Below are 11,287 nucleotides of genomic sequence, written 5' to 3'. Positions count from 1 at the left end.
TGCAGAGTGTGTCAAATATGGCATGAGCATTACTAAGGTTTTTGCTGTTGACTCAGAAAAGATTGTGCATTTTTCAGTTTCATCTAGAACACAGATTTTATAGTGAGCCTGGAGTTCAGACAGTCATCTGCATTCCCCATTTTGTCACTCTTGACTGATGGAGCACTTCTGCAATGAAACGTTTTCTTACTAGGAATAACTTTTGTAATTGAAGTAACTTGAGCAATTCATGTACAGTTTCAGTCACATTTTTTGCAGCATTGCAGCATCCAAAAACACTTGAATTATTCCCATGCTAAACTTGACGCACTAGCTTGTGCATTACTAACATAAATTTCAGGCTCTTGATCAAATTTGATATTTTTTTATTCATATTGCAAGTGCTCTACAGGGGGTGCAATTTAAATTATTCCCATTTCAAAATCAATAAAGAAAATTTTTTACACAACTGAAACATAAGATGGAAAAATATGTCACACATCCCATTTAGCATCATAACACATGTATACACAATACATATTTACAAAATAACCCAAAACGACATTACCTAATGCTGGGTAGACAAATTCCTTTGATGTTTATATATTAGCAACAAAGTTTCAGCTTCACAAATATAAATAATCCGAGTCAGTATATCTACTGAAACTTATCTTAAATTGATCACCCTAACATTTCAAGAGCCATGAAATAAAGATAAATGTCAGATATAAGCCGATTGTTAGAAACATTAAAAGAAATTAGTTTAAATTAACAAGCTGCTTTGTGAAGGCTAAAGGGAGATAAAGTAAAACAATTAAAGGAAATAAAAAGGGGAAACCATTTAAGAAGGAATGTGAGAGGACATGTGAGGGTGAGGATTTTAAAGCAAAAAAGGTATATCACAATATTTCACTTATACTTTGCACCAAAGACAGCTTCTTCCCATCTAGGGTTCACCATAACCTGGACTTTGTCTTAGCATCTCTCTGGATACCATTCTTCTTAAGATGGTAGAGCCAGGCACCCAGTTGCAGACCTAAATAAAAGAATTTTTGAAATGGTAAAAAAATGTATTCACATGTTCAGGTTTAATGTTTTTTGTAATATTTTAAAAGACTTACTCCAAGTTGCTTTTTAGTTGATGCACAGTACGCTTGTCAAGATACCTGCAAAAGAGTGTTAGCAGGTTTGAAGGAAGGAGAAGCGGCTCCACCAGCGAACACTGGGACAACTGCCCTGCTACCTGGAAAATGATGTCAGTCCTACAAAGATGACAGGAATGTGAAAATGTCAACATTTCAACTTTACTTAAAGAATTTAAGCTTAAAAATTTTCCCCACCAGGTCTCAAAGTCTCCAATGCTGGGCTCAAGAGGAACACCTGATGAAAGCAGTTTCTCCCCGTGGGAAAGAAGAGCATACAGCAGGGTCAGCCCAAACTAAAGGGAGAACATTCATTAGAGAAAACCTCAAGAACAAGATCAGATTCAGAGCAAAACACACCTTGTTCTGACAGGCCAGAGAAAGGCACTCCAATGTTGACAGAGACTCTGAAGACGTAAGATCTCTGAGGACTTTGATGAGCTGGCTGAACGTCAGTCCACCAATCACGTTTCGGAGCGGCAGATAAAGCACTGGAAGGGTCTGAAGTTAAAAGGACTGATTAATTCCCAAATACATAAAAGTAAAAGGTTTGATATAATAGTTTACTGTTGAAGACTAAAGACTGGATCCAAATTGACCCAAGCCAAGTGCCTACAAAAAGCATTTAATTCTGACCCACCTCCTCAGTATCTTTGCTCATCACTGTAGGAAGGTTAGATGCAATGATGTGCAAGATCTTTATCGCTGAATCATTCTTTAAGAACGGCAGAAGACGAGCAAGGAGCTTTTTGCCTTTCGATACACTCAAGACAGGAAGAAATTCTGTTCCCGAATCTCTAAATGGGAAATTAACCATTTATTCCACATACGTCATGTTGACTAGTTAAAAAACATCCTTATGGGGATGTTCTATCGTCTTCCATTTTTTCTATGGTATAATTAATAATTACCATTACCCCACTACAAACTCAAATCACACTTTAGTACTAAATCTAACCCAAGAAGAGAACTACTTAGGTGGACAGGTCAACCCCCATACGTTTTTATAAGTCTACCATCCCAACAGACTCACAGAGAATCATGGTGCTGTAGCTCTGAGTAGATGTGTTCAACTTTCCTCTGGATTTTTTCCAACAACATTGCATCTTCTGCTTCAGAAGAAACTGGGGTCTTCATCCTCTCCGTTTCCTCCACCTCAAGCAGAACTATGAACAACTGCAGGGTAGAAGAAAATCAATACCAAATAGTGTGGACTGCACATTTAATAAGATGAGGTCTGCCAAAGAAGTTGCATAATATACCAGTCTGCAGGTTTTTATTCCCACTTGTTAGACGTAGACAAACTTTGTCATTTTGTATGCACAGATTGTATACAAAAACTAAATTTTGTATTGTACAGCTTTCAGAACGTTTCCATTCCATAAAGTGCAGCATTGAACAAATTTAAACGGTGTGGGAGAAGAGACATGATACAAAAACACAGATATGGAAGTTTTGAACATCAAATATGTATGGTGAAAATATGCAATGTTTTGGTTTTGTTCTCAGTGAGATGCAGAGTCTTTGACATATTTTAGAGTTTTCTCAACAGTTCAGCCATCTGTCAGTCTGGAAAAACTTGCAGAATCTGCTTCGAAACCTCTTCCAAGTGGGCAGCAGGGAGAACAGTCCATGGTGGGGATGTAAGGGGTCAATTATAATGTTACGGGCTTGGGACATGCAGCACTGGGATGAAATCTCTTTAACAGAGGGAGGAGGAGCCCCAATGATCCCCTCTGCTGTTCTTACCACACCTCTCACTTTCTTCCAGTCCGAGGAGCTGTAGCCTCCACACTACAGGGAGACAGCTGGCCAGAAAGCTCTCTATGGTCCTTCTGTAGAAGGTTGTGAGGATGGATGGGGGCAGGTGGACTCTCCTCATCCTCTGGAGGAAGAACAATGCTTCTGTGCCCTTTTGACCAGAGAGGTTGCGTTTACAGTCCAGGTGAGGGTGTCTGATGTGCACCGCCAGGAATTTAGTGCTGCTGACCACCTCTACAGCTGAGCTGTTGATGAGCAGTGGAGCGTGGTTAGGCCGGTTCTTCCTGAAGTAGACAAATCTCCTTCGTCCTCTCCACGAGATATTAGTTTTTAAACTCCAAATTTACTCTTAAACACAGCTATGAAAAATCCCTGAAATGCAAATGCATCCAAAACTTGAATAGTTAAGGATTTAAGGTTTTGTAATAAATTAGAAAATGTTAAATATTGTTGCCATTTAAACCAAATCAAACCACTGCCACTTTCAATGACTGCTGTAGTTTCAGAGTTATTCAGTGCCTGTGTAGATATTTGATATTCGATTCTTTTCAGTTAGAACACTTAAATATCTGAAGTCACATTTCATTGAATGTTTTAAATTGACTAAAGGCAATAATATACACTTAATGAACAAAATATATTCTGTTCTTTCCTCAAGTCCTCTGGGCAAAATTTTTGTGCTACATTGAAGAAATATGAAGGTGGTATTAAGCAACCAGCCTCATGTATTTCATATGTTGTGCAGCAAGTTCTAATAAGGAATTGAGTTTGTGAGCAAGAAAACTAAACTAAGTTCTTGGATAAACTAACAAATAAATGCTCTTGTGAAAAAACAATGACCAGGATGAAAACACAGAAGCCATGAATGTTCTTTGAGATACAATGAGAAGCATAGTTCATAACTTAAGGGTAAAAATTACACAACCACCTGGATGTTGCAGAAATGGCTTCCACCCAGCAGACACTGAGATTTCAATGTAGATCCTTAGACTCAAAGACCAACAAGTCTGCTCTAACTTACACATACAAACTAAGGAGGCTTTAGAAATGTGTTCTGTGAATGGTCCACTTGGAACTGAATGTTTTGGGCCAATAGATCACTGGCATTTTGTAAAGAGGGATGAAGCAGGCATTGAATTTATACCAAGCCTACTGTACATTACAGACTGAAAATCTGTAATGTACAGTAGGCAGATCTGAGAATGAATCAGTTATAAGGAAACCTGGGGAGTAAAGAGTTGCTAAGGAAGCTGAAGCTTCTGAGTCATTCAAATCTTAAAAAAAAATAAAAATCTTTAAGTTCAGGGCTAATGATCTTTGGGTGCCCGTCTATTTGCCAGGAGAATTATTCTTATTCCATCTGGTTCAAGTGACCAGAGCAGTGGGGCGACAGTATCATTGTGTGCAGGAGTTTGCCCTGCAATCAGAGGGTTGTCATTCAAGCCCTGCCTCCAGCTTACAGTCCTGTGCCGTGTTGTGTCCTTGGGCATTGGCTACTGATGGTGGTCAGAGGGATCGGTGGCACCATTGTACGGCAGCCTCGCTTCTGTCAGTAAGCCCGAAGGGCAGATATGGCTACAATGTAGGTTGCCATCAGTATGTGCATGAATGGGTGAGTGACTAAACGTACTGTAAAGCACATTGGTCAAGTCTCCTGACTAGAAAAAGCACTATATAAGTACAGGCAATTTACCATTAGAAGACCAGCAGAGGGAAACTGAATTTAATAATAAATAGAACAAAATGACAGAGGTAAATGCCATCGATACCTTTTCTATTTTGCTGAGAATCTCCAGTCGCTGTTGTCTGGTGTCTTTTAGTTCCTTAAATAAAAAATAAAAAAAAGGAGGCAGATTAAAATGTTAAGACCTCATCAACAGCACATACAAGCGTTAAGCAACTGACCTCTAGAGGACAATGAGTCTGAACTGCATTAACTGCACTAATGGCACGACGAGGAGAGTAACACGTGGACACAGCGACTTGACCCAGAGAGCCTTCGATATGGAAAACTGAGAGACCAGAAGAGCTTAAGAGTTAAAAACCAGCAGCAGAACATTCCTGAGACTAAAATTAGGAAAAAAAAAAAAAAATGGAAACCTGGTGCGTATGCATCAGTTTTTGTGATGTACGGCGTTGTGAGCTTAGGTGGCTCCTTCTTGCTTCTCATGCCAAGCTCTTCTTCCGCCATCTTGGCTTCTAATCGGCGATAATACTCCTAGTCAAGAGCGCAAGTCGAAAATTCACTATAACAAAATAAGCATTTATATAAACGTTTTATTTTACTACCTGATAGTAATAGTCATCAAGGTATGGATTTTCGCTTTGCAGTTGAATCATTTGCAGGCGAATGATCCACTCCTTTTCTTTGGTCGTCATGAGGTTACAGTAAGGGTCAGAGCCTTGAGACTTCCTAAAAAGTTTAATGTCATTTTTCTGATGCCACTTTAAATAAACCCTGTGGTTAACATAGGACCAACCTTTGAAACAGATGCTGTTTTTGACTAAGAAGTCGTTTGTGCTGAGGATGGAGCTGTGTGACAGGATCACCGTAACTGTTAGGCCAGAAAAAGAAAAAAAAAAACGTACAGAGGTTTAATATAACATGGCATACAGATGTTCTCTAAACAAACTAGGATCTATTTGCTGTAGCATCATCTGGTGGTTCATTGATTCCAGCTGTTGGTGCATCTAACTGACAGTAAATTGCTCATAATTTTTTTTTTTTTTTTAACTTGACCTATTGCAGAAGAAATTCCAGCAAGAAATCTTGCACCATTTCATTCAAATTTCCTTGGGGTGGGATGCAAACAAATTTGAAGCAACAAGCATGCCAAATTAATTCTTAACTTTTCCCAAAACATCCAATTTGGCCCTTTGAGAGGTAAAGGATGATAAAGTTACCTGAAAGGCTGCACTCGGTTGGTCGAGGGGCTGTAGAAGGGGGACGGTCTAGGAGAGTCGGCACCGAAACGAAGCTGCATTATCTTGGGAGTCAGCGGCCGAGGAGTTGAGGGACAAGGACGATTTGGTGGAAACATGAAGCCTCCTGTCTGATTTGGCATAAAAAGTAAACAGTTCACCAATTAGAGATGTACTTCACCTTTTATTTTTATTTATTCGTTTCATGCAGCTCAATCTAAAGTAAAAGGTTCTTAATAAAACCTGGTTGAAATGTTGCCGTGGGGTCAATGGTTGACGTGAGAAGATGGGTGACCTTGGCATCATTGGTGAATGCATCTGCAAAACCAAAATGTATAAGAGTTGACACAAAACCAAAGAAACATGCCTGCAGCCGTTTAACGTCTTTATTTTTTTTAAATCTGTATTGCATGATACAAAACCAAGCCCACAAGAAGCTACTCTCCACAAAGTTCGATTATGATCCTCCTGTATGGATGTCAATGGTGGGAGGAAGCCAACTTTAGCTTGCCAGCATCAGTCTCACTAAAATGTGATTTCCAATTATTCTACCAATCAGGGAATCACATGCAATTTTTTCCTGGTCTATTACACAAACCACAGAAAACTTAATGTTGCCAACACCACATCAACATAAATGCAAACAAATAAAATTCTTGCACGTAAGCTGGTGACGGGGAAAAATAAAAAGGGATGGTGTCCACGCGAGTCCATTTTTTATTCTTTAGAATAATAATAAATCTGAGAGAAAATTTCAAAGGGATCTACACTCCTGACCTTTGAAATTGGTCAGTAGTATAACTTGCCTGAGAGGGCCCTCTTTGGCCAAACAGCATTCGATTGTAGGGTCCTCCTCTCTTTTCTCCATAGGAAGAGACAGGGTATGACAGGTCCAGAAGGTCAGAGTTCACACGTTGACCCCGCGCTCTGTGGCCAATCACACACACTATGGCACTGTCCTACAGATTTAAACCCAACAAATAAGATAATGGACTCAAAGATAAAGCCTTAATTGAAACCTGTCATGTTGAAACCACATTTTCCTCCTAACCTGGAGTATCGATGCAGGTGCTCTCCTGTTTTTCCAGTAGGGGGGCTGCGTTCTCTAGAGAGAAAAATTAGTAGATATTTAGGTAGCGCCACCTGCAGCCAAAGGAAATGCTAGTTTTAGCTCTTACATTGTCCAGAGAGGTATTTCTGTACACTGCATGACCACAGTCCACTATAGCGCTGTCGACACTCTTAAAGGTGAACAACAACAACAAAAAGGATCAGAATAGTTATAAAACTAACAATGTAAACCAAATTCAGAGCAGTTTCTAATCACCATCAGGCTTGGACGTCCCTCCACTATCCTCATCACAGCTGGGTCATCAAACATCTGCCCCCTGCCCAGTCCTCCCCTCCACCTCGGTCCTCTGATCCGCTGCCATTGGGCAGCCCGGGCTGGATACTGTGGCAGATACTGAGGCCTCTGCCTGGGAGGGGATGGAGGGGATGTGCTGGGGGACAAGGGTTTGGGGTCCGTATTCGGTGGTGGTGTCGAAGGCAGTGGCTCTCCGAATGAAATACCACCATTGTCTAAGGAGTTTGCCGTCCCGTTTGGGTCAACATCTAGGATAAATACACACACAATTATTACTTCAGCAAATCTATACTATTTTGGCTTCAACAATATGGAATCGGAATACAGGTCTATGGACTTCCAGAGGTTAAAGCACACGTTTTCACACCACAAGGTGGAAAAAAACAAAGAAAAATTCAAGAACTTGGTTACATCTGCACCTCCTTCTGCCCACAGAGAAGCAGCTAGTTTTGATGATTCAGAAAATGATCCATCTGAGAAGATTTTTTATTCCTCCTGCATACATTTAGTCAGGTTTGAGTAGATTTTAATAAATCTGGTCAGGCTGTGCATTTTGAGGACAATTTCAATATTTATCTAATGAATTCTTCATGTCTAGTCAGATAAATTAAGCAATCTTTGTCACTAGCATTTTTTACTTCTTTACTTTCCAACGCAGATGTATGTGCTGCTAGTTTCAGTTTTTTTGGACAGGCTTGCATGAAAAAAATAAAATGCATTTGACATTTCATTGTTAATATTTATTCACTATACCCAAAATCTAGGACTGTTCTATGAAAATGTTCAGTTCAACTAAACCATCACTGAGTAAGTGACCTGAATTGACCACATGCTGATCATTTATAAAAAAAATAATTGAATTCTTTATTATTCTCCAACTGTATTCAATTCTTCCATTTAAAACTATGAAATACTCAAAGACTGCATTAGCTTCCTTTGGTTTTTTGTTTTCTGTACCCTTATGAGATTGGAAGTTATTGCAGCAGAGCAAGGCAGAGGAACATATGCCTGAAATGCCTTCATGGTCTTACCCATCCCAAATGTTTCCTCGTTAAAGATGTTTATCTCCTCGTCTTCCTCAGCCATGGCCTGCAGCAGATCACTGTCCATCCCCGCCTCATTCTCTGTGTCACTCCATGACCCTCCATTCTCAGGCCACTGAGCTTCACTCACTTTATCTGATTCCTGAAGTTGAAAAAAAAAAAAAAACTCATCTAAAAACAGTAAATTTTTTATTTGACCTTTATTTAACTTAATTAAGATCAGGTTTTACCTGCACAGCTTCTTGACCAAATACACTGAATAAGAAATGACAACCACTTACTTGTTGTTCTGAATCACTCATGGTGTTCCTAGAAAGATTTACAACACTTGAATCCAAGCTCTCACGACTCCTTTCCATTCAGCATGATCTGCTTTTTTCAGCTCGGACACCAGGAGACGCTCATTAACCTCTAAATGAACACACCTGGGCGGCGTGGAAACGTCATCACGCAGCTGTCGCCTCACGAGCTCATTTGTGCTGCTGGCACGTTGCGTCTCTTAACTTTTCGTCCTTCGATTTGAAAAGTTTGGAAGTTCAAAGAAAACAACGACAAACAAAAAAAAAAAAAAATAAAAACAGTGAAACGCAATTTCCAAACGAAAAGTGAGAGATTGGGGCCCTCTGCTGGTCCAAATCAGCATTATCTGCTCATTGTTTACTTTGAAATGCTTGTTAGTTAATTATTCGGCATTAAAAAAAATAGAAAATAAAATAAATAAATAAATAAAATCACATATATATATATATAAAAAGAGAGAAATAAAATTTGCACCCATTTATTCTCATGCTTTATACTAAACATAGCGGCAGTTTAAAGAATCTGACCTGGGTCCCCTGGCGCTCGCCTTGGTGCTCTATTGAGCATTTTTCCTTTGGATAAACTTTACATGCAAAAGTTAACTCTCACAAACAACTACAGGTGTTTGGCTCCAGGGACTTAGAGATTCACTTCCATACAGAAAGCCCATATTCTTATCTTCAGCTACCACAGTATAAATGTCAGCCGTACAGCTTCACTTGTGAAAGCAAAATCTGTTGGGCCTTCTTTTTAGCATCAAGTTAATTATTCTTATTGCCACATTGCCAAAAAAAAAAAAAAGAATCTGACATGCTTAAAAAAGGAGAAGGTAAAGAAAAATATTAACTAAAACATTAATCAAATTTAAACAAACACACATAAACAACAATAGTTTAACATTCCTTATTTGTGTAAAGAAATATCATTGACCCAAAAATCGGCTTAAGATCCTGCAGCTGTAGAGTTGCTAGTTTGACTCTGCATAGGGACTCCTGGCATCTTTAGCCAAAAGGCCTGAACTGCCCAGTGTTTTTACATATAATTATGATTCTAAAACGAATGCTTTTTATCAAACCTTTAAGGAAATATTTAAGCAAGGTAAGTTTAGTTTTTAGCATATTTTATCAACATTATAATATACTTTACATGGTATTCTTTATTACATTTATGTTTCTGCTTTACAAATGTTTTTTTATTATGTTGTAATAAAATCCAAACAATTTTATTATTAGCTGTTAGTGGAAAATCGTCATAACTGATAAAAAGCCTTTCAAAAATCCATTTGTGTGGATTGAATCTATATTATTTTTGAATTCATTTCATTACGACTATTATTGACTATTGATAGTAACAAACCAATCAAATATTAATTTTATCTGTTACTAATTAATTCAAAAATACTGTTACTAATCAGTTCAATAATACCACCAATGATGGTTTAAGGAATGAGTACTAATATCTTTTGTAAATTATGACAAAATTAAGTCAAAATGACTCATTGGCTTTTATTTTCCTAATCTATTCCAAAAAACAAACATGTAATACTTTAATTATGTTTAAAAAAATGTTGGAAAGTGATTTGGATGTTGTTAAAATACATAGAAAATAAATAATTATGAGTAAAAAAAAATCATTTTTTAAATCAAGTTTAATGCATTAATTAGCAACAGACATATCATATTCTGCATTTACTGCATTGGAGTTCTACTGTACTTGTACTCATTCTTGTCGTCAACTGCTTATCCGGGACAAGGTTGCAGGGACAGCAGTCTCAGCAAAGATGCCCAGACTTCCCTTTCTCCAGACACGTCTTCCAATATGCAGCTCCTTTCTTCCTTTACTTTTGTCCACCTGAAGATACTTGATCTCCTCTGTTCGAGGCAAGAACTCTTCTCCGACCTTAAAAGAACAAGCCATCTTTTTCCAGTCGATAACCATAGCCTCTGATCCAGCTTTTCCTCATCCCGGCTGCAAACTGCCCCAACTCATGTTGTAGGTCTTGGATAGAGGCACTTTCTGCTGGTACCCAAACCAGAGCCTTACAGCAATAGCTACGGCTGGCAGCATTAACAACTGAGGCAGAGAACATGGTCCACTCTGATTCCATGTCCTCAGCCTGCCCCTGAATCAGGGAGATGGTCTTATGGGCGGACAAGTCAAACATTCCCAATAGATTCTCACTTCTTCCTTATGCCTTTAGAGTCTACCCAGCTTACTCCTCTTCCAGCGTATCCAGCTCACCACCACATGGTGATTGGTGTCCTGGTTCCAAGTGCACATATGGACATCTTAATGCTGGAACAGCATTATGGACAATCCATGACTTGTTCAGTAGTCCAATAATGAAACCCCACTTTGGTTCAGAGCTCCCAATCACATCCCTCTAGATTCTCTTGGCTGTTATAATTTCCCACATGGGTGCAGTCACCCAGCAGAATGATGGAAAACCTGAGTTGAGTACTATCCAACAACTGTAGCCACTCATTGCCCATGGTAAACTTAAAACTGGGTAGGAGAGAAACCGACCCAGAAGAGAGTTCAGCCTCTCTCAATGAGCAGGGTTCTAGAGTCATAGCGGCCATTGTTAAGGGCACAGAGGCCTCAGCCTCTGATTGCTGCCCAATACTCTTAGCTCTGGTTCATCATAGGTCCCCTGGCAGGTGATAGGCTGGCTGGGGGATGGCCTCACATCAGTCCTTTGGGCTTGGCCTGGCTGGGTCCCATGAGAAGAAACATAACAACCAGGTGTTCCTTGACAAACCCAAACTTCGGGC

The 11,287-nt window shown here is 39.2% G+C and overlaps 1 protein-coding gene across 1 annotated transcript; it reads right to left on the bottom strand.

Annotated features, from left to right (window-relative positions):
* Nucleotides 1-914: 914 nt before the first annotated feature.
* patl2 (protein associated with topoisomerase II homolog 2 (yeast)) lies at nucleotides 915-8,538 on the bottom strand. Its single transcript, XM_015389816.1, has 19 exons — nucleotides 8,495-8,538; nucleotides 8,202-8,355; nucleotides 7,132-7,418; nucleotides 6,983-7,045; nucleotides 6,856-6,909; nucleotides 6,611-6,763; nucleotides 6,048-6,122; nucleotides 5,787-5,935; nucleotides 5,363-5,437; nucleotides 5,172-5,295; nucleotides 4,983-5,100; nucleotides 4,788-4,894; nucleotides 4,652-4,705; nucleotides 2,155-2,297; nucleotides 1,762-1,918; nucleotides 1,482-1,622; nucleotides 1,320-1,417; nucleotides 1,101-1,241; nucleotides 915-1,015 (listed from the first exon to the last, which is right to left on the bottom strand). Exons 1-19 carry the CDS (start codon nucleotides 8,513-8,515, stop codon nucleotides 982-984), a joined length of 2,148 nt encoding a protein of 715 aa, XP_015245302.1. The 5' UTR covers nucleotides 8,516-8,538; the 3' UTR covers nucleotides 915-981.
* Between the last annotated feature and the right edge of the window lie 2,749 nt (nucleotides 8,539-11,287).

Source organism: Cyprinodon variegatus, unplaced genomic scaffold (genome assembly GCF_000732505.1).
Source record: "Cyprinodon variegatus isolate N-32 unplaced genomic scaffold, C_variegatus-1.0 Scaffold475, whole genome shotgun sequence".
NCBI lineage: Eukaryota > Metazoa > Chordata > Actinopteri > Cyprinodontiformes > Cyprinodontidae > Cyprinodon > Cyprinodon variegatus.
This window is presented reverse-complemented; position numbering and strand designations above follow the sequence as displayed.

Bases quoted from the DNA above. Each gene is read 5' to 3' on its own strand.
- patl2 (XM_015389816.1), bottom strand. From the start codon at position 8,515: ATGAGTGATTCAGAACAACAA. The intron at 7,046-7,131 runs GTGATTAGAAAC...TTCACCTTTAAG, and splicing joins AGGGACGTCCAAGCCTGATG to AGTGTCGACAGCGCTATAGT. The intron at 5,438-5,786 runs GTAACTTTATCA...CTGGCCTAACAG, and splicing joins AACCGAGTGCAGCCTTTCAG to TTACGGTGATCCTGTCACAC.